Here is a 22,571-nt window from a genome sequence, read left to right as displayed (position 1 = left end):
GGAGTTCCATCTTTGTTGAGGTTGCCACTGATTTGTTAGACACCTGCAGCTCTCCAGTGAGGCAGAAGTTTCCTTCCTCAGGCTGAATGTGCCCTGCCCCCCCACCCCCCTGTGTACAGGTTTCTCCATGACTTCAAGTTTATTTCCTTATTCTGAGGCCACCAAGGAAGAGCTCTTTGTGCCAGATTCTTGTCTGCGTGAGGTAAAGCCTTTGCAGAGTGTCCCCGGGGACATTTGATCCTAATCGGGTTGGAGAATTTTTTTGTAAAGCCAATTGCTGGTTCTGTCCTTGTTTCCTGAACGCAGAAATCCCTCTTCAAGATGGAAAAGGGTGGGGTGGGGGGACCTGTTTGCATGCAAAGTGTGCAGAGAGAAGATTTTGAAGCACTCTCTTATCTGTCTAATTTCTTCCCCCTCCTTCTCAAAAAGAGATGCTCTCCTTTCAGTAATAATAATAATAGTAAGTTTTGATTTGCAAAGCAGCTTGCTGTCAGCACAGGTGGTGCGGAGCGTAAATCAGGGAGGGCTCCTCCGCCATGGCCTCTTTCATGTGGCTTCTCAGGGGCTTGCAGTTCCTGGCATGTTCTGAGCAACAGGTGCAGCATCAAATTCAAGCACCTGGCAGCCTGTTTTTTTCACAGCTTCCAGGGTCTCCTCCTGTTTCTAAGTTGGTGCGCTAGACTTCAAAGGCTGAGGAGCCAGATCACAGCGGGTTTCGTTTTTTGTCATGGTTCCAAATTCATCACGGGCACCTTCTTTTCCGGGCCACATCAACTTTCTGCACGTAAGGTGAAAAACCTAGGTGCGTGAATCAGTTGAGTCTTATCAGCTGCAATTATAAAATGGGGGGTTTCATCATAGTTTAATATGAGCTCATCCTGTGGAAGTGGTGGTCAATAGCGAGGATGCCATCCCGAAGATGTCTACTTGGTCTGTTTTGTTTTACTGGAATTAAAATAACAAAGAATGTGGTTTACTAAAAAAAGAAAAAAGAAGTCCCTTTGGATTCAGTGGTAAAGATTTGTGTAGCCCCAGTTACAAAAGGGACCTGCTACTTTCATTACATCTCATCCAGATACCCTCCATTAGGAGAAATTGCTGTTGGCAGGCTAAAGCAAGGGGCAAATTGTCTGACAATCAGAACTAGGAAAAATCCCAGGTAGCTGATCTGGGCTTCTTGAAATCTGATGTTGACAGCTCAATAACTTTGTGCCTGGTTTCTAATTATTGGAAGCTTGTGTTTGTGTCTTGTTGACAGCATGGAGTACAGAGTTGATTGCCATGTCCACTTCTTCAGAAGTCTTTCAGGCGTAGCTTTCCTCATCATGCCATCCATGTAACTGTATGAAGCTTCACCTGTTTGATTTCTGCCTTCTGCATAGCTGTTAAAGGCAGGGGGAGGGGAGTGTGTGGCCACCATCTATAATACCACTAGACAGTTGTACATCTGGGATGGACTCATCCTAGACCCACCTCCTTCAGGTGGGCTTGAGCACAAGCAGTTATTTCCAGCAGTTATCGCTGGAACGTCTTGGCCAATAGACAGTGGGGGTTTCTTCCCTAGAGTGGGACGATAACCTCACCCATATGTTCCAAACCGACAGTAAAAATTGCACTTGTTGTTCCAAGCCCCCTTGATATCTGTAAACCATCTTAGCTTTAAAACATGCATGAGCATCAGCAGCTACTGTTTTTGGTTCTGACGTTAGGAACCCCTCCATGGTTAATTTGCACTAACCGTAATCATGTACAGCGACAGCGATCCATCCTTACGGTTTTGGCTTTCCGGCAGGGGGTGCTCTTGAGCAGTCTGGTCTGCAAACGCAGGGAGTATTTTAAGCAAGGAGCTAGTAGGTCATATTGTTAGTGCCCAGTTGACTTCTCTAAACTAGGGGTATGAAATCTTTCGCCCCCTCCATACACTAGCCAGCATAGCCGATGCTGTGAGCATTCAGATTTTCTGACCACTGTTGGGGAAAGTTTGCTGGGCTTGAGCGATGATCTGTCTAACCCAGAACAACTACACCAATGCAGTTTGTGGTTTTTTAAAGGCATTAATCCTCAGGCTAACTCTGGAATAACTCCACTGAGACTAATGGGATTTATCCAGATGTTCTTCAAGGTACTTTATGCTTCCTGGTGTCTGTCTTTCTCTGAAGCAAGGAAGGCATGGCACCTGAATGCCCAAGCTGTGAAATGCAAGAGAGGCCAACTTGTACCAAGATATGTCCGTCTGCAAATTTTTTTAAAAAAGCAAACAAGCCCACAAATGTACAAGAGGTAGCTGTGCCTCCGTTGCTTGTTTGTGATGTGCCACGGAAGCCATTTGTGTTTGGGAAGACAACAAGGCTCTGGAAAGGGCTGGCTGAGCTGGAGAGGTGAATGCGTTGTCATGGAAAGACTGCACCCATTAACTGTTCTTGGACAGCTGGGGAGGTGCCGTTGCACACGGGCAAAGCAAGCTCCTGGCATTTGGAGCCTCTGTTGGAGGCAACTGTGCAACTTACAGAGACCCCACCGGATGCTGAGAGCCCCTTAGTGCAACACACAAATGGCCGGTTTTCCCATACAGTGGTACCTCGGGTTACATACGCTTCAGGTTACAGACTCCACTAACCCAGAAATAGCACCTTGGGTTAAGAACTTTGCTTCAGGATGAGAACAGAAATCGTGTGGCAGCAGTGGGAGGCCCCATTAGCTAAAGTGGTGCTTCAGGTTAAGAACAGTTTCAGGTTAAGAACGGACCTCCGGAACGAATTAAGTGTGTAACCAGAGGTACCACTGTTGGCCGGTCCCTGAGGCTTTGGGGGAAGAGTTTTGGTCCAGAGTTTGCATGAACACAAAAGGTGTTTTTCTGCAGCATCCCAAAAAGCAAGGTGAAATCCTACTCTGGGAAAGAGTTGCAGAACCTCTGCTGGTGTAGCCAAGTCGCTCCGTAGAAATATAAAAGTAGAAGCCTTGAAATTATTGAACCTAATGCAGCCATGCACATTCATTTAAATAGGTCTGCTCTGAGTGCAACTTAGCTGAATACAGCCCTGCGTTTTGGCAGCAGGATAGCAATCTGCCCTGACATAAACAAGGTTGTGAGAATAGTCTTTGCTGTTAAAACCTGTGACTACCTACCCCGTGTCATGCTGGTAACAGTCATAAAGGGGATGAACTGTGGGTGTGGTATGGCTGGCATGTTTTGCATGCCTTGGCCAGGAAAGCCCTTGCTAGCCTACTTTTCTGCCTTGAGCAAAAATCGTAGACTAGCATCGAGCATGTCACCTGCTCAGTATTTATACACCAACACTGTTGGAAGGTACGGCTATGGTGGCTGGTTGGAAGGGCTGCTAGAGCGAATAAAGGGAACAGAACTCATTGCTCAAGCTAGCAGCCCTGTTTGCATCCAGAAAATCTCCTGTGCTACCTTTCGAAACCTCTTCATACAGAGTAGATGGTAAGCAAATGTATGGAATCTCTACTGAAGGCAAATGTAGATCTGTGAGATTCCTTTAGAGTCTTAGGGGCAGGGCAGGTGTTGCAGGGAGTATTTCCCGGCCCCTGACTTCCTGACTTGCCCAAATTTAATGTGTTTTCAGAGCATTGTCAATGGTGCGTTCCCTTTTCCTGGACCTGTGACGGCTGCTTGTCTCACCTGAGTAGATCAACCTCTGGACCTGGGGTAGCCAAGGTGTACTAACTTCTTGGTGATGTTAGACACCAGCAACATCAGCCCCAGCCAGCATAGGCAAGGGCCAGGCATGATGGGATTTGGAGTCCAGCAACATTAGGAGGGGACCACATTGCCTATCCCCCCTCCATGGGACTCCTTCAGTCTATAGACAGAAATATCAATAGAAAGTTAGCATTATCTGTCACACCATTCGATTGATGCTCTCACCTTGCAGCCTTCTTTCCCCATTCCTCCTTTTGCTAAGAGGCCCCCTTGTCTGAGAAGCCCCAGTGGTATTGGCTGTCATCTTGTGCTCTGCCATCCCAGCCGCAATCCCTGAGATTTGATCTCCAGTGAGTGTAATGGAACTATCTCGATTTGTACTACCAAGGGAGATGGCCCTCTTGCATTTGCAGACGTCAGGCCTTCCTCTGGGGGGGGAAGAGAGCTAATAAAGACTATGCCACAAGGAAGAGCCCAGGGTAGCATCTGTTGCTGTGTTAGAGCACTGTAAATCCTAACGAGCTTTAACAATTAAGTACCAGGGTTCTATTTTTAGGGCAGCAGAATAACGAGCCTATGTGGCAGCAAGGAAACTGGGAGTGTGGCAGCACACTGGTATCAAGCAGCAAAGGTTCTTCTTTAGAAAGCAATGGATTGGGGCTTGCCCACCCACTCGTTGGGCAAATGGAACCTTTGGCCCTGATCAGTGTTCGAAATTAGCCAGGCGCATTTTGCACCTGGCTAACAGCCACTTGCAACCAATTGAAGATGCCTGGGTGCCAGGAAGGCGCTTGACATTTCCATCATCTGGAGGTTCGTGCCTGGGGATCACTGGATCTTGACTGTTTTTACACACTAATACCACATCCTGTAGATTTCTATCAGTTATATTTTATCTGCACAATCGGAATGAATTTCAGGAGCCGAAATGCTTTTTCTGTGCAGCCTGAGCTGGAGTAGTGAACAATGTTGTAGTTAAACGCTGTGGCTTGTCTTCAGTTACCCCACCCCACTGACTTGCTCGCAGTTACGGAGAATATTCTTATATTATGAATGGTCTGTGTCACCATTCAGAAAAAGAGGTCGGATTAGGCCAATATATATGTGGGCTGTCCCTGGATCAAGTGACTTTCCTTCTTTAAGTTCTCAAAAGTTCTTCAGCTATCTCAAGGTTGTCTTCTGATCCAGCCAGATGTTTAGCTGACAATCCATCACAGTCAGTCCATCGTTTGGAAAATAAGACTTTAGAGCCGTCTTGCCCCAAAATGGCAACTAGACATTCCATTTTGGTGGCTGTAATCTTGGATTAAGAGAGCCTAGTTTATAGATCTGAATTTCTAACACTGGTGATGGCAACTCCCTTGCAGATGCCACTGGAGTGGTAAACCGTTAGAAACCCTGGGGGCTGCTTCTGCCACTTCCTGCCCTGGAAGGAAGTGTGTTGCGCAGGTCAACATTTGGGTGCCCATTCAGGTAGCTGAAATGCATCCATATTTGTAACCTGTTCTCGCTACAGCCAAAGCACCTGCCATTCCATCAGCTTCCTCTGCCCACGTGGTTCTCTGCTCTGCCACAGGGATGTGGCGCGTGCTACCTGGCACTCTTTCTAAACTGGGCAAGGAGGCAGGGCAGCCTGGTTCAGTTCAGTGGAAGAACCTTCTTTTCCAGAGGCCGGCTGAACCAACAGCAGCTTAACAGAGGGATTGTGGTTCTGACCGGTCCGTAGCCGCAGTTGTCCCAGTACCACTGCAACCAAAGAGGAGTTTGTTCCCCACCAAGGAGAGCTCCTTAACCTTGTCCTTGGAACTCTGTGCATCTCTGCATTCCGTGATCCTTTACTGCCCATTAAAGCAGAAGCTCCTCCACCAAACAGAATCTAACCTTTAAAGGTCTGCGATATGAATGACATTATCAACTTGCCGCAACTTGCTTACTGTCTTGGTTTTCGCCTGGGTCAAAAACTCCTGTTACGTCTCCTCTTCCACAGGGCGGGGGGACATTTGCTGTCAAACCCCCACAGAGCGTACTTTCAACCGAGGGTGGCTCTTGGGGGGTAAAGGCAGTTCCCCCACCCTGATTTATTGTATCTTGTTTGTGCCAGCGCTTAAATTGCTTCCCAGCTGAGTCTCAAGAGATAAGAACAGCCCTTCAGAAGAAGCACTTTTTTAAGGTCAATGTGAGCAGTGATCAGGCAGAGGTGTGACTCAACAGATAATCCTTTTTTTCTTTTCTTTTTTACAATCTTCCTCTTCATTACGTGCATGAGAGATGCATGGAGCAATAACAGAAGGTACATTTTTTCACCTTTGGTGGACGTGCCCAAGGATTAAGGTTTTCTGGGAAATGATATATAACGAATTGAAAAAGGTATTTAAATATACCTTCTTGAAGAAACCAGAGGCCTTTCTTCTGGGCATAGTCGGCCAACAGGTGCTAAAGAAGGACAGAATTTTTTTTATGTATGCCACAACAGCAGCAAGAATACTTATCGCAAAGTATTGGAAGACACAAGACCTACCCACCCTGGAAGAGTGGCAGATGAAGGTGATGGACTATATGGAATTGGCAGAAATGACCGGCAGAATCCGAGACCAGGGAGAAGAGTCGGTGGAAGAAGATTAGAAGAAATTTAAAGACTATTTACAGAAATATTGCAAAATTAATGAATGTTAGAATGATGTTGGATTAAAAGTTATGTGGTTTTTAGCTATAATGCTATAAGGAGAAAATCTAATGTTACATTATTTTAAGATTAAAGATTAGGATAAGCAAAGAGGGGAAGGATTTGCTGAACTGACAAATTAAACTGGAATACAAAAAGGGAGGTTAGAGGAGGTCCGGAAATTAGGTAAATGAAAGAATGTAATGGAAAGATGGAACTGTTTTTTATTTGTATTTTTCTTTTTCTTTTTTCATTTTGTAAAACTTTAATAAATATTGTATATATATAAAAAAAAAGATGCATGGAGCAATAATGTCTCTCAAGCTTTCCCCCTCCTAGAATCAGCCAGCCATAAATCTTACGAAATAAGTAAGTTTTGCAAAACGACAGCATTTCCCTCTCAGTTTTGTAGGTGTGCTGTCCATCTTTAAGGAGGTAGGAAGCGAAAAGAAAAATGCATGTGAACTACCGTATTTTTTGCTCTATAAGACCACAAGACGCACCTAGTTTTTGGAGGAGGAAAACAAGAAAAAAAATATTCTGAATCTCAGAAGCCAGAACAGCAAGAGGGATCGCTGCGCAGTGAAAGCTTCTGGGATAGCTGCATAGCTTGCATTCACTCCATAAGACGCACACACATTTCCCCTTACTTTTTAGGAGGGAAAAAGTGAGTCTTATAGAGCAAAAAATACGGTACTTACTGTTAGTGATGTCTGACTATGGATTATAGTTTCCAAGCCCAGCTCTTTTCTTGATAGGAAGGAAACGGCCTAATATCCGAGGGCACTTAAGTCCACACTGTTGTTACGTTCCACACTTTGGATTGTGGGAATATTGAGAGATCCGGAATCAGGGAAGTTGAGGACAAAAGGAAAAGCTGGAGGTCTGGAGGTGGACCTGGGAAGTCCCAAGCATTGCGGCATCTGGAAACAGCATCAGACAAGGACTTGAGTCCAGCCTCAGTACCTTGGTGGTCTTGCCTGTTTAAAACCAAAGCTGTGGGCTCAGTGTCCCTCCCACTGTTGTTAGACTTTCCCACCAGCCCTGGCCCAGTAATTCCTGGATTATGGGAGTTGTGCTCCAGCAACATCTGTAGGGTCACAGTTTCCCCAGCCCTGGTTCAAACCCATTTGGATAACTTCATTTTGCGCTTGGAATAAAAAGTCCTTAAAACTTCTCCCCAGGCTCCTTTGCTGTCCCTTCACTTCCAGAATATGACTCCTTGCACAAATGCCTTTTGGCATCTCCATTTTGTCCTCAACCAGCAGGAGTGACGCCCAAATGGGAGCCAGTGTGGTGTAGTGGTTAAGAGCGGTGGACTCGTAATCTGGTGAACCGGGTTCGATTCCCTGCTCCTCCACATGCAGCTGCTGGGTGACCTTGGGCTAGTCACACTTCTCTGAAGTCTCTCAGCCCCACTCACCTCACAGAGTGTTTGTTGTGGGGGAGGAAGGGAAAGGAGAATGTTAGCCGCTTTGAGACTCCTTTGGGTAGTGATAAAGCGGGATATCAAATCCAAACTCCTCCTCCTCTTCTCCTCCTCCTCCTATTTATTTATATTTCATCCCCTCTCTCCCCTCACTCATCCATCTGTGGAACGTTCTCCCTCAGGAGGTTGTGGGTTCTCCTTCCTTGGAGGCTTTTAAGCAGAGGTTGGATGGCCATCTGTCATGGATACTTAAACTGAGGTTCCTGCATTGCAGCGGGTTGGACTAGATGACCCCGGGGTCCCTTCCAACTCTACAATTCTATCATCCCCATCCAAATGCCTGCACCGGTGAGCCAGCTTCAGGCAGTCCACATGGCCCTCCTCAAGGAAGTAAATAGTGTGAACAAGCATATCCATTCCCTTAAGGAGCACGTGTTTGCTCCTACATGCTGCTAGGCATGCCTCGTGGGTCCTATATAAGCTGGCTGTTTGGGGGTGGTTTTGCTGGAGGTGGGGCGATGTGATTTTTGCTTTCCTTCTTGCCTTTGAAGCTCATCCTCTGTTGGCACAAGCCAGGATCATCGTCTCGGCTTCAAAGTTAAAAGGATCTTGTGTTGGTTGGTTGCCCGGTTGTGCTGTCGCTCGCATTCTCCGCATTACCAAGGAAATTGTTGCCTAAGGCTTGTGCCCACAGCAGGTTCCCAGCAAATTTGTGCGAGGTGGAAGAATAAGAGTGGAAATGAGCTCACCCAGCTGCATGCCTCCTATTAGGCAAGGAACAATAAACATCGCCCACGCACAACAGTCGTGATGCAGACAACAGGAGGGTCTTTCCTATTGTGTCTTTCCACCCAGTAATCATGCACCTGTTGGATATCGGATCAGACAGCTAGGAAATAAATCCTTTAAAAATAATGGTGCCTTTTCAACAAAAATGACCATCGCCATGCACAATGCCCCATAACCAGCTAGATCTATAGACCTTGTTCTTGCTGTTAGCCAAGGGTGTCAGAGACTAGATGTTGCAAAAGAGCGGTCCCTGGCAGTTCTCTTTTAAGTTGGATAGTTGGCTGCATCTTGCATCTGCCTCTAGTCGACAGTGGCATCCAGTAAAATGCTGGCGCTGTGCATTTTACAAAGGCAAATGGAGGTGTTTTCATTTACCCAAAGTGCTGTTATTACCCCAAGGAGATGGGTATCTCTAGGAATGCCCAGAGTTTGTGCTTGGCTCTGTTTCCTGCTTATTTGTTTATTAAATTTGTATACCGCCCTTCATCCGAAGATCCCCAGAATGGTTCGCAAGATGAAAATACAGGATAAAATTTCCTACAAATTTCCTTCCTCCCATGAACAAAAGGTGCCCCACAAATCTGTAAAGGCCTCCTTTGAGCAGAGGACTCTTTGCATGAATGAAATAGGCTGGCATGTCTACATGTATGGGAAACTGAAGAAACTGTTTGCATGAATGGGGGCAGGCCCTATCATTGGGCATAACAAGTCGGCAGTCGCTGGAGGCAACAGCAAGGTGGTGGAGAACCAGGCTCTTGTGTGTCGTGTGACACCCCCAGCAACCCTCCTGCTACCCTCAGATGCTTCACCTATATTGTCAGGATGCAGGATTCAGCTGCTGGTCCTGTTAGCATCACCCTGCCAGCTGTTGGCTGGCGCCCTTTGAGACTGGTTGGGTGGGAGGTAGGGAGGCCAACAGCAGGTGGAGCTAGAGAGTCGAACAGCAGGTGCAGGCAGGGCTAATGAGAGGCAGAGCTAACCAATTTTGCCCCCACCCTACAAGGGGGCAACGCTGAAATTAAAGAGGAAGACGACAACAGGCAATACCACTTGCCTGGGCTGTGCATAAGGCAAGGGGCTGGCTGAGGTTACACTGAGATTGGTGGGGCAGTGCCCCCGTTTCCCTAACAGGCCAGCTGCTCCCTCTCAGAGGATATTGTACGACCGACTATCCCATAACTGACAGCCGACTCTCTTCTCTTTTCCCTCTCCCCTTTCCTCCTAGAGATGCCCTGTATCCAAACCCAATATGGGACCTTGCTTCAGAGCGGAGGCCCCTGTGAGCGCTACCCAGTGGACCTCTTGACCCCCGAGCTTGGCAAACCCACCATGGACCTGGTTAACACAGAGATCACTGCCGCCGCCACCTCTCTGCCCAGTTTCAGCACCTTCATGGACAATTACACCGGCGAATTTGACGCTTTCCTCTACCAGATCCCAGCCGCCAACCCCACAGCCGCCTCCTTCAAGCTGGAGGATTTCCAAGTGTACGGCTGCTACCCCGGCTCCTTCAGCAGCCAGCTGGACGAGACGATGTCCTCCAGCGGCTCGGACTATTACGGCAGCCCCTGCTCCGTCCCTTCCCCTTCCACGCCAAGCTACCAGACTTCCCAGGCGCCATCTTGGGAGAATTCCTTTGGGGCCTATTCCCCCACACACGCCTACGAGGGCATGAGGCCTTGGGCGTCAGCGGCAACGGAGCCTCCCAAAAGTAGTTCTGCCCAGCCCTCCTACTTCTCCTTCGGCCCCTCGGCTCACAGCCCCGGGGTCCCTCCGCAGAGCCCCCTGAAGATGCAGCCGCCCGCCCACCAGCACTTGGTGGACGGAGACGTCTTCTCTCTTCCACAACCTTCCTCGTCGGTCAGCTTTTCCCCTTTGCCGCTCAGCCAGGCCTCGCCGGTCTTGGACGGCTCCGGCTTAATGGACAGTTCGCTCTCGCCAAGCAAGGCGCGCAGCCCGGGGTCCAACGAGGGGCGCTGCGCCGTGTGCGGAGACAACGCCTCGTGCCAACACTATGGTGTCCGGACCTGCGAAGGCTGCAAGGGGTTTTTCAAGGTAAGAACAACAACTTTCTGGCTCGCCCTCAAAACTGAGAACATTCTCATGTGCTGGTGGTGGTGTTTTTCAAGCTATATCGATGTTTAATGCACTGGACTGCTCCTCCCCAAAGGATTCTGGGAATTGTAGCTTGCTAAGGGTGCTGGGAATAGCTCTATGAAAGAGTAAACTATAGTTCCCATGATACTTTTTCTTTTAAAAAAGGGAGAGTCATGTGCTTTAAATGTATGGGGCGTGCTTCTGTGTGCTGGATGTTGCTAGGAAAGGCATTCCAGTCCTCCATGTGACTCTAGAGGCAGTGCAAAGCATGCTGGGACTTTTTGGAGGAGGAGGAGAGAGAGGGAGGAAGCCTCTGCTGTTGACTGCTACAGGGATGAGTCATCGGACCTTTCCCTGGCCTCTCCAAATAAAGGAGGTCTTTGTGAGAGCTCTCTGTCCCCTCACAGGGGTAGGTGGCAAGAGCATTTTTGGAAGGTTGGAGATGAGCTTTCTGCAGGCTACGGGACCTTTAGGAAGCCCTCCGTCTCTCTGAAAAGTTCGCATTTGTTCCATCTAGTAACTTTCCACAGTTAAACGCACAAAAGCTAGGAATGGGGTTGTTTCCTGGAGTGCAGAATTCCTTTCTGATGCAACCAACAGCCTGCACACATCTCCACAAGTAAATAGACCAGAGCAGCCATGGGTGAGAAGGGGACCTATGGCCCTCCAGAAATTGTGAGACTCCAACTTCGATCGGCCCCAGCCAGCCTGGCTCAATGGTCAAAGGGATGATGGGAGCTGTAGTCCAACAATATCTTGAGGGCCATATGCTGCTTGTCCCTGGACTATGCCCTGGCTCTTAGCTGAAAGTTCAGGGAGATGCTTAAGTAGCCAAGCAGTCTCTATGTATTAAGCCCTCCGTATTGATCTCCTGGGACGCGGGTGGCACTGTGGGTTAAACCACAGAGCCTAGGACTTGCCGATCAGAAGATTGGCAGTTTGAATCCCCACAACGGGGTGAGCTCCCATTGCTCAGTCCCTGCTCCTGCCAACCTAGCAGTTCAAAAGCACGTCAAAGTGCAAGTAGATAAATAGGTACCGCTCAGACGGGAAGGTAAACGGCGTTTCCATGTGCTGCTCTGGTTCACCAGAAGCGGCTTAGTCATGCTGGCCACATGACCCAGAAGCTGTACGCCGGCTCCCTCAGCCACTAAAGCGAGATGAGCGCCGCAACCCCAGAGTCGGTCATGACTAGACCTAATGGTCAGGGGCCCCTTTACCTTTATTGATCTCCTGGCCAAGAAAGACCTATCCTGATTCTGGTTCTGAGAATTCAGCAGGGGAATTCTGAGAACTTTCTCCTCCCTGCAAATCTTCTCTCTAGAGTCAAGTTGATTTAATATATGTATTCTGCTTATAATAGATAATAGAACCATAGATTTGGAAGGGAAGTCTGACCCCCTGCTACGTAGCTGTCCCATACAGGGTTCGAACCTGCAGCCTTGGCGTTATCTGCACCATGCTCTAACAACAAACACTTCGATCGCTAAACAACAAGAACAAATTAATCAAACACAGTAGCATATAGACCACTGTTTCCCAACCTTGGGTCTCCAGCTGTTTTTGGACTAAAGCTCCCATCATCCCTAGCTAGCAAGAACAGTGGTCAGGAATGATGGGAACTGTAGTCCAAAAGCAGCTGGAGACCCAAGGTTGGGAAACACTGGTATAGACCAAGCAGCAACAAATTAATGAAAACAATTTAATTGGATTAACTGTATTGACTCTGGAGCAAGGGCCTGTGGCCAGGAGAAGGCTGGTCTACTAACAGCACAACCCTCCTCCCCATTTCCTAACGTTCCCACTTTACTGTAGTTTTGGAAAATTATACACATATACATTTAGAAGCTTGGAGATGATAAACTTCAGGACACAAAACTTCAGTGACAGAGGAGTAGGGAGGGAGTTAGTGAACACAAGCCGATCTTGCAAACCAAACCAAGAGGGCTTTCTGGCGATTCCCCCACTGCGAGAAGCCAAGTTACAGGGAACCAGGCAGAGGGCCTTCTCGGTAGTGGCACCCGCCCTGTGGAACACCCTTCCACCAGATGTCAAAGAGAAGAACAACTACCAGACTTTTAGAAGACATCTGAAGGCAGCCCTGTTTAGGGAAGCTTTTTTAACAGACCACTGTATTTTAATATTTTGTTGGAGGCCGCCCAGAGTGGCTGGGGAAACCCGGCCAGATGGGTGGGGTATAAATGATATTTATGATGATGATGATGATTTATTATTATTATTATTGATCCTGACATTTTCTACAAGAGAAGCAGTGTCTGAACACCCTCCTGTAAGTCTAGGTACTTAAAGGCAGCAGATGTGTCTAAGGGTATATCTGTACTACAAACCTGTTTTGCTTAGCACCACTTGAAGTCTCGTGGCTCCTTCCACGGGACTCGTTGCTTTGCGAAAATGCTGCAAAGTCATTTTGTTTGTTTGTTTGTTTAACCCTCATATGCCAAAATGGCTTCTGAGTCGTTTTACAACTATGGAATCCGTTACAAAATCTATGCATAATTAAATTACACAGAGCATTGCAGCATCTGTCATTAAAATGTACAATAAATCAAGGCAGTTAAAAAGCATGATAATCAAAACACAGCTGAAACAAGAAGGTCAAGTTCAGGGAAATGCGTCCCTGAGCAAATGGGTCTGCAGGATCCGTCGGAACCCCAATACTGATGGGGTCTCTCATATCTCGGCAAGGAGGGCATTCCGCAACGCTGGTGCCACAAGGATAAAGCCCGTCTCCATGTTACCACAAGCTGATAATCATCTGGCAATGGCAAAACTTAATCAGGTTCCATTTGCTGATCACAATGTCCTTACGGGGCAGTGGAGAGGAAGAAATTCCCTATGAGATTCTTATCTTGCCTCCCCATTGCAGCCAAAGCGACGGAATAGCTGTGATACCAACTTGTTTGTGGGTAGACATGGCCTCATGCCAATTGTCAAACGGCCAGATCTCCGAATCTGCAAAGCTGTGGGTGGCTGGCTGGGGACATTTTGAATCCTGAAACTTTCTGAGCTAATTGGCCAAACTTGAATGGCGGGGATCCATGTTGTCTCTGTCGCTTTGAAGCAGCCATGTGACCCATTGCTTGTAGTTCAGGTACTTTACTCCTGTAAAATAGCCGGGAGGAGGAGGTGGCGGCATAGTAAATGCTTGTTTACTTACAAGATTTATATAATTTTTGGCTGGGCGTGCAGCAGACCCAACATTCAGCTGCTTCAAAATGCTCAGATCTCTACCCAGAGTTGTTTGATTTGCATTTTGAACGCCCCCATTTGGGGTGTGTGACTTTCTAACTTGTCCCACGGCTGAGAGCTTCAAATGCGGCTGCTCAGACCTGCCCCCTTTTTAATGCATATTGCATTAAACTGTTCTCCAGTTGCATGGATGCAGAAAGACCCAGATCTTATGCATACCAAACAAAGACCTTTCAGACTTTTAGTGGTTGAGGTGAGCCAATTGCAGATCTTGGAGAGAGAGAGAGAGAGAGAGACAGAGACAGAGACAGAGACATTTCGGTTTCTCTGACGTCAGGCCTTCTCTTTCCATCTTTCATCACCCCATTTCTGTGGCCTTATGGTAACAGTACCCATATGCGGAAATGTGAAGGCACAGCGGAAGGTGCGTACGATTTCTGTCGTACTTTTGTGAAACTGGAAACGGCAGGGTTGTAGGGACACTGCAATAAATAAACCTGCCTTTTGTCTTTCTCGACACCGAGCCTGGAGATGCCCCATGTGTTTTTGCGCATGCGCGTGATGAGTCCTAAATGTCCCTGCTGCTCTTCTGTCTCCCGCAGCGCACTGTACAGAAGAACGCCAAATACATCTGCTTAGCCAATAAAGACTGCCCTGTGGACAAGCGGAGGAGAAACCGGTGCCAGTTTTGTCGTTTCCAGAAGTGCCTTGCAGTGGGAATGGTCAAGGAAGGTAAGAGACGTCCCTGTTGAGTTTGATGTGCAGGTTAAAGTGTTAATAAGATCAGGGGTTTAATCTGCTTGTGGCCTGTGTTATTTGCCCAAGGCAAGCACCTTAATGCGTTTGGTCCTCGCAATCGCTGGCAGATTTAAATCTCATTTTACAGTCATCAACGTCCATTGAAGCAGTCAGGAAAATCTCCTCTTCAGCCGTGAATTGTCAGAAGGATTAAGGGGTGATTAGGTTCTGTGCTGATGTGATCTGTGCCATATTTTGGCTGGGTGCACTAGCTAACAACAGTCTGCTGGTGTCATTGCCTCGCTCTGGCCAGCGAGATCTACATAAAGGGGTTTGGGGCTTTTTAAGTGTGGGGTCAGGAGCAGAATTATTCAGAGCAAAGAATGAGAGAGGACGTGTAAATGACTTAGCAGGAGGGGAGGAGAAGCAACTCTTGTCGCAAGCTTCCTTTGACTGTCCAAGACCAGCACTTGAGATGTCAAGCAGGCATGTGGAACCTGCAGCGCTCCAGATGAGGCAGGACTCCAACTCCCATCAGCCCCCAGCCAGCTTGGCCAATGTTCAGAGATGATGGGAGTTGTAGTTCACTAGCATCGAGAGAGGTCACCCACTTAATACAAGTACAGTGGTACCTCGGGTTACAGACACTTCAGGTTACAGACTCCGCTAACGCAGAAATAGTACGTCGGGTTAAGAACTTTGCTTCAGGATGAGAACAGAAATTGGGCGGCGGCGGGAGGCCCCATTAGCTAAAGTGGTGCTTCAGGTTAAGAACAGTTTCAGGTTAAGAACGGACCTCCGGAATGAATTAAGTTCTTAGCCAGAGGTACCACTGTATCGCATTCCGCACTTCTGTTGTGCTGTTGTGAAATACAGTGGTACCTCGGGTTACAAACACTTCGGGTTACAGACTCCGCTAACCCAGAAGTAGTACCTCGGGTTAAGAACTTTACCTCAGGATGAGAACAGAAATCACGCGGCAGTGGGAGGCCCCATTAGCTAAAGTGGTCCCTCAGGTTAGGAACGGTTTCAGGTTATGAACAGACCTCCGGAACGAATTAAGTTCATAACCAGAGGTACCACTGTACAGAATACCAGTGTGGCTAAACCCCAACCCGCCATCTTGTGAAACGTACCTAGCATGTGGCAATTAGACTAATGCCTTCTCCACTTTGGCCGGAATCCAAATTCCATCCTGCGATTGAAACCTTCCTAAGCCCCACGGTTAGTCCTGTCGATAGTTCCCGCAAGTCTCTGCTCCCAACCTCTCTGAATGTGTGTCTTTTTTCACTTCCTCCTTCCCTCAGTGGTGCGGACGGACAGCTTGAAAGGCCGGCGTGGTCGTTTGCCCTCCAAGCCCAAGCAAACTCAAGATACTTCTCCGGTCAGCCTCATCTCCTCTCTTGTGAGAGCGCACATAGATTCCATACCCAGCGCAACAAAGCTTGATTATTCCAAGGTACTTACTAATCTGCGTTCCTACAATCTGTGGCACTCGTGGCTGACTTGGGGCGGGTGAGAATGTGCCAGGCAGATAAACAAAACACATTTGTACTTTGTTCCTTGTGGGATGCCCCAAATGGTCCTGTGGCAGGCTGGAATGCCCTGAAATAATGGTGCCATTTTAAGTGCCTAGGTAGTCTAACATGCCATGGAATGTCTTGGAGCAAAGGGCTAGGCAATTCAGCAGGGCAAAGCCCTTCTCAACAGATGCCGCAGGTCCTGTTAGTGGAACTTGCCTGAGCTGAAGGGGTGGGGTTTTTTTTTGTTTTGGATATACCTTCCAGCCCCAAATCAGCTGCCTAGACACTTGAATGGCTCTTGAGCAGAGAATACACTCTAGTGGGCTAGGACAGCTGGGGGGAAATCACACCTAGCAAACAATCCACCCCTTTGGTTTCAGATAGAATGTGGGTAAGGGTAAAGGGACCCCTGACCATTAGGTCCAGTTGTGGCCAACCGGGGTTGCGGTGCTCGTCTCGCTTTATTGGCCGAGGGAGCCGGCGTACAGCTTCCGGGTCATGTGGCCAGCATGACTAAGCCGCTTCTGGCAAACCAGAGCAACGCACGGAAACGCCGTTTACCTTCCCGCCAGAGCGGTACATATTTACCTACTTGCACTTTGACGTGCTTTCGAACTGCTAGGTTGGCAGGAGCTGGGACCGAGCAACGGGAGCTCACCCCGTCGTGGGGATTCGAACCACCGACCTTCTGATCGGCAAGTCCTAGGCTCTGTGGTTTAACCCACAGCGTCACCCGCGTCCCTAGAATGTGAGTCGAGGAGTCTAAAAAGCCCAGGACACAAGCTTTCACAACCCTCTAGCTGTTATGGGGGGGTGGCGCTGTGGTCTAAACCACTGAGCCTCTTGGGTTCGAATCCCCGCAACGGAGTGAGCTCCCGTTGCTGTGTCCCAGCTCCTGCCAACCTAGAAGTTCAAAACCACATCAGTGCAAGTAGATAAATAGGTACCGCTGTGGCAGGGAGGTAAATGGTGTTTCCGTGCGCTCTGGCTTCTGTCACAGTGTTCTGTTGCGCCAGAAACGGTTTAGTCATGCTGGCACATGACCCGGAAAGCTGTCTGTGGACAAACACCGGCTCCCTTGGCCTGAAAGTGAGATGAGTGCCGCAACCCCATAGTCGCCTTTGACTGGACTTAACCGTCCAGGGGTCCTTTGCCTTTTACCTTTACCTTACCAGAGGTAATGTATTTCATGTTAACTCTGGAAGTGTATACAGTGGTACCTCGGGTTACATACGCTTCAGGTTACAGACTCCGCTAACCCAGAAATAGTACCTCGGGTTAAGAACTTTGCTTCAGGATGAGAACAAAAATCGTGCTCCGGCGGTGCGGCAGCAGCAGGAGGCCCCATTAGCTAAAGTGGTGCTTCAGGTTAAGAACAGTTTCAGGTTAAGAACGGACCTCCGGAACAAATTAAGTACGTAACCAGAGGTACCACTGTACTCAGTTCTGACCAAACTAAGCCTACTGGTGTATATTTTGCTCTAGGACGGCCTAGTTTGGTCAGAAACGAGTATACACTTTCCGAGTTAACACTAAATGCATTGCTTCCAGTAAATGAGCCTGTGTCCCGGGCTTTTTCGACTTGCCTACCCATGTGGTATCCGAAACCCGAGGGCCGCAATGGTTGCCAGATGTGAAATACATTTGCATTATTTTCAGCCCTCCTATGCCATTATTAGTAATCTCTGGCTTGAGATGCATTATTTGGCCATGAGTCTTGAGTACATCAGTCTTGATTCCTCTCTATCAGCGCTAGCAAGGAGAATGTCATTGTGCTGGTGGTAGTGTCTACACTCCTGCCTGTCTCTCCACCCCCTCCCAAAATAAAATGAGTGTGTTATCAGAGGCGGGGGCCATGAGCTGGTTTGTGTCTGTTTTCCAACCTCTTTGCTTGTTTCCTTCCCTCCCCAGTTCCAGGAATCTGTCTCCTACCAGTTTGAGAAGGAGGACTGTGTCGACGTACAGCAGTTCTACGACCTGTTGACAGGCTCGATGGACGTCATCCGGAAATGGGCAGAGAAGATCCAGGGCTTCCTAGAGCTTCCGAAAGAGGATCAAGACCTGCTTCTGGAATCTGCTTTTTTGGAGCTCTTCATTCTCCGGCTAGCGTACAGGTAAATGTGCAGCAGCAGAGCTGCCGTACGAAACCCACAGTGATCCGCTTAGCCTCTAAATTTGGGGCAAGCTCAGTAGGTCACCTTGTATCGGGTTGCAGGGACGGTGGCAGTATGGCAAAATAAAACAAACAGATGCAAGAGGAGAAGGGAATCCTCCATATATAGACCCAGGGCCCTTGAATTGAACATTATTGCATTATGGGCCCTCTAAACATCTGATAGGAACGCGGGTGGCGCTGTAGGTTAAACCACAGAGCCTAGGACTTGCCGATCAGAAGGTCGGCGGTTCGAATCCCCGCGACAGGGTGAGCTCCCGTTGCTCGGTCCCTGCTCCTGCCAACCTAGCAGTTTGAAAGCACATTAAAGTGCAAGGAGATAAATAGGCGGGAAGGTAAATGGCATTTCCATGCGCTGCTCTGGTTCGCCAGAAGCAGCTTAGTCATGTTGGCCACATGACCCGGAAGCTGTACACCAGTTCCCTCGGCCAATAAAGCAAGATGAGCGCTGCAACCCCAAAGTCGTCCGCAACTGGACCTAATGGTCAGGGGTCCCTTTACCTTTTTAGACATCTGATAGGGGACGCTGTGAGCAAAGGAAGCCTTTGTTTACAGTCTCTCCTTCCTTACTCTGGAAGGAAAGGGCTTCCGCGTGTCATGCTGGGACAAAGGAATGGTGGGAGAGAGAAGACCACAGGTGCTGTTTTTGCCCCAAAGTGGGTGGGTGGGAGAGCCCACTGGGAGCGGACATGGCTTTCACACCCCGTTCAGGAGGCTCCTCGGTTCAAGACCTCTTGTCTGGAACAAATGCTGTGCCTGCCTGTGACCCTGGGATTCCAAGTTCCAGTGAAGCAGCAGCGTTTGGGATGAGCTCCAACTGCCCAGTCCAAGCCAACATTGCCCAGCAAACTCCCAATGGCTTGCCCCACTGGCTCTGTGCCCTTCTCTCCAGTGGCCGACACACACTGTCCAAGTTTCAACTCAAACCGTGCTCTCTCTCTCTCTTGCAGGTCCAAGCCAGAAGAAGGCAAGCTGATATTCTGCAACGGGGTGGTGCTCCATCGGATGCAGTGTGTCCGAGGCTTTGGAGAGTGGATTGACTCCATCATCGAGTTCTCCCAGAGCCTCCACCGCATGAACATCGATGTGCCCTCCTTCTCCTGCCTCGCGGCGCTTGTCATCATCACAGGTAGGCCCGGCGCCCACATCACCGGGGTGGTTCTCTGGGGTGCACGGGTGAGGCTGCAGAAAGCGCAGGTTGAGAGGCAGGATTGAGGAAGCACCAGATCTCTGGAAGGGAGGTGCTTAAGGCTGCCAATCAGTTTGTGACATCTCTAGGTGCTTTCAGAGAAAGGGATAGATCAGATCTACTTGCTCTGGGAGGGACGCGGTTGGCGCTGTGGGTTAAACCACAGAGCCTAGGACTTGCCGATCAGAAGGTTGGCGGTTCGAATCCCCGCAACGGGGTGGGCTCCCATTGCTCGGTCCCTGCTCCTGCCAACCTAGCAGTTCGAACACACGTCAAAGTGCAAGTAGATAAATAAGTACCACTCTGGCGGGAAGGTAAACGGCGTTTCCGTGCACTGCTCTGGTTCGCCAGAAGTGGCTTAGTCATGCTGGCCACATGACCCGGAAGCTGTACGCCGGCTCCCTCGGCCACTAAAGTGAGATGAGCACCGCTACCCCAGAGTCGGTCACAACTGGACCTAATGGTCAGGGGTCCCTTTACCTTTACTTGCTCTGGGAGGGGGGGTCCAGCAATATCTGGAAGGCACCACCGCTCCAGCCCTGAAGGCCGAGCCCAGGCGTGGCTTGGCGAGGGAGAGAGCCTGTCGTGGCGGCACCCGGTTTTGCCCCCTTGCACCCTTTCAAAAATCTGCGCCCAGGGACACAGTCCTCCTGGTCCTTCCTACGCTACGTCCCAACACCTGAGTAGCATGGAACACCATGAGATACTCATGGGACCTTAGGGAGTCCAACATGTCTGACTGCATCAGGGAGAATAATAAATAATAATATTTTTTTATTTATACCCCGCCCTTCCTGGTTCAGAAATCCGGGCTCAGGGTGGCTAACAACAAATTTAAAACACTTAATTGATGCAACAAAAAACAGCTTAAATACAGTATAAAACGTGAATAGCAATAAATTCAAAAATCAATTTAGGGGGAAAATCCATCCAATAAACATTAGGTGATTACCAGGGCTAGCTGGCTAAATTAGTCCTATTTGGGCCAGCTAGGAGACCAGGGGAGAATTAGCTGTGGGATCCCGGAGCGGGTAATCTTAATAAAAAGAGGAGAGGGAGGGAAGGAAAGATCAGGCTAAGTTCAAATTGAAAGCCAGGTGGAATAGCTCTGTCTTACAGGCCCTGTGGAAGGAAGTTAAACCCTGCAGGGCCCTGGTCTCATGGGACAGAGCGTTCCACCAGGTCGGAGCCATCACTAAGAAGGCCCTGGCCCTGGTGGAGGATAATCTGACTTCCTTAGGGCCTGGGACCTCTATAAACTATGGTTATTTAAGGTCCTCTGCAGGGCATACCAGGAGAAGTCCTTGGTTCGCTCTCGTGTTTAACAGCTCCTTCCCTCTTCTTTTCTTGCTGTCGCCACCACCATCTCCTCCTCCTCTCCACCGTCTCCAAACCAGACCGCCATGGGTTAAAAGAGCCAAAGAGGGTTGAAGACCTCCAGAACCGCATTGTCGGCTGCCTTAAAGACCACGTGACTTCCACCACCAACGAGCAGCTCCACCCGAACTGCCTCTCCAAGCTGCTGGGCAAGCTCCCCGAACTCCGCACCCTGTGCACTCAAGGGCTCCAGCGCATCTTCTACCTGAAGCTCGAGGATCTGGTCCCCCCGCCGCCCATTGTGGACAAAATATTCATGGACACGCTGCCTTTCTGAGGACTCCGAAGGAAGTTGCTTTGAATCACTGGTTCTTCCTGTTTGGGGGGAGGGTGGCTTTATATATATATATTTTTGGGGGTGGTGGCTGATGGACAGAAACTGGCAGAGGGGATTTCCTTGCCACCCCATCACCTGGAGGGGAGTTTGCAGGGACATTTTTCTCCCCCAGTGACATTACAGAGGATGTTTAAAATTTTTAAGCCTAGTGGTTGGAAGATGAAGGCCACTAGCGTTATCATGTCTCCACACCCCCCTTTCTCCTTTCGTCCACCCTTTTTGATCTTGGAGTTTAGTGGGACATTGCTCTCCTTCTCTCGTCTCCTCTTCCTCTCTCTGAACTTCGGACAACTTTTTTTGGAGTTTGTGTTCTTTTTTTAACCTTGTGGGGTGTGGGGTTGGGAATCCCGGTGTGCCTTCTAGGGTCACATGCACAATATCCCTAAATAATGCTGCCTTTCCCATGTAACTTGCCAACGGCTCCACACGTGCAATGCGATGCCTAAATTCCATACAGTTGCACAGATCAGCTTTGTGTAATACATGTGGAATATGTTGGTGTTTTGTGTTTTTTGTTGTTTTTTTAATAGTCAAAGGCTGGTTAGGGATTTTTTTTAAAAAAAGAATTGCCTTCTCTTACTTTATCCACGTTCCTGGCCCTGGCAAAGAATTCCCTCTCAAGTAGGGGAACTGGATGAGGTTTTTTGTTTTTAGTTTTTCCAACTCCCTTCCGTAAAAGCTGCTTGCAATCCTGAACTCGGCGCAACTTGGGGGAAGTGGCAGTCCAGTTTTGCCGTAAGCAAGCACATATCCCCCAGATAGCTTGTTCTTCCCACCTGCCGCTTCGTCGGGGGCGGCCAAGTTTTGTCGGATGGTGTTTTTGTGTTCTTTTTTGTGTGTGTAAAAGTTGTATATAAGAGGATCGGCACGTTGGCTTTGTAAATACAGATGAATGGATGATTGAATGAATGGCAGAGGAGAGAAAGCGGGGGGGGAGGGCTCTTCTGTATGAGCCGCTGAGAAATGTGCTTCGCCCTAAATTTGCAGGACACCTTCTGCCTTTCTGTGTATATAACTTTGTATTGTAAAGTCTGCCAAACTTTTTTTTTTTGACATTTATATTTGTCTATCCCTCCTTTCCAATTTCCAGTATGTGACTTTTTTCCAATTATTAATATATATTTAATATATTGAATTAAAAAAAAACAACCCTGAGTAGATGTACTTCTAATCCGACTTTGTTTCTTTGCTTGACGTGCGCGCCGGTGTAAACCGAGCTGTCTGCCAGGTGGAATTTCCTTTTAAAATGAGACAGTCTCTTTCTGGGTTTCCTGTCCTAGCTTACCTTAACTTGAAAGGTTAAAGCGGGAGTCAGGCACTGCCTCCCTATGACATGTGGGCACTTTTGTGTCGCCGTCTTTCCTGGTCAAACAGGTTTTGTGA

At 48.6% G+C, this 22,571-nt stretch overlaps 1 protein-coding gene across 3 annotated transcripts in view; it reads left to right on the top strand.

Moving 5' to 3' along the window:
* Positions 1 to 21,739, top strand: part of NR4A1 (nuclear receptor subfamily 4 group A member 1) — a 41,724-nt gene extending 19,985 nt beyond the window's left edge. For all 3 annotated transcript variants that reach the window (XM_053375060.1, XM_053375061.1, XM_053375062.1), the window contains exons 2-7: positions 9,770 to 10,599; positions 14,454 to 14,583; positions 15,897 to 16,048; positions 18,024 to 18,226; positions 19,236 to 19,414; positions 20,872 to 21,739. In XM_053375060.1, coding sequence (XP_053231035.1) covers positions 9,770 to 10,599; positions 14,454 to 14,583; positions 15,897 to 16,048; positions 18,024 to 18,226; positions 19,236 to 19,414; positions 20,872 to 21,128 — 1,751 coding nt within the window. In that variant the 3' untranslated portion in view covers positions 21,129 to 21,739. The remainder of the gene's footprint in view (positions 1 to 9,769; positions 10,600 to 14,453; positions 14,584 to 15,896; positions 16,049 to 18,023; positions 18,227 to 19,235; positions 19,415 to 20,871) is intronic.
* Positions 21,740 to 22,571: the final 832 nt, after the last annotated feature.

This window comes from Podarcis raffonei, chromosome 2 (genome assembly GCF_027172205.1).
Source record: "Podarcis raffonei isolate rPodRaf1 chromosome 2, rPodRaf1.pri, whole genome shotgun sequence".
Lineage (NCBI taxonomy): Eukaryota > Metazoa > Chordata > Lepidosauria > Squamata > Lacertidae > Podarcis > Podarcis raffonei.
Note: the sequence above shows the minus strand (reverse complement) of the source record. Positions and strands in the feature narration are given on the sequence as shown.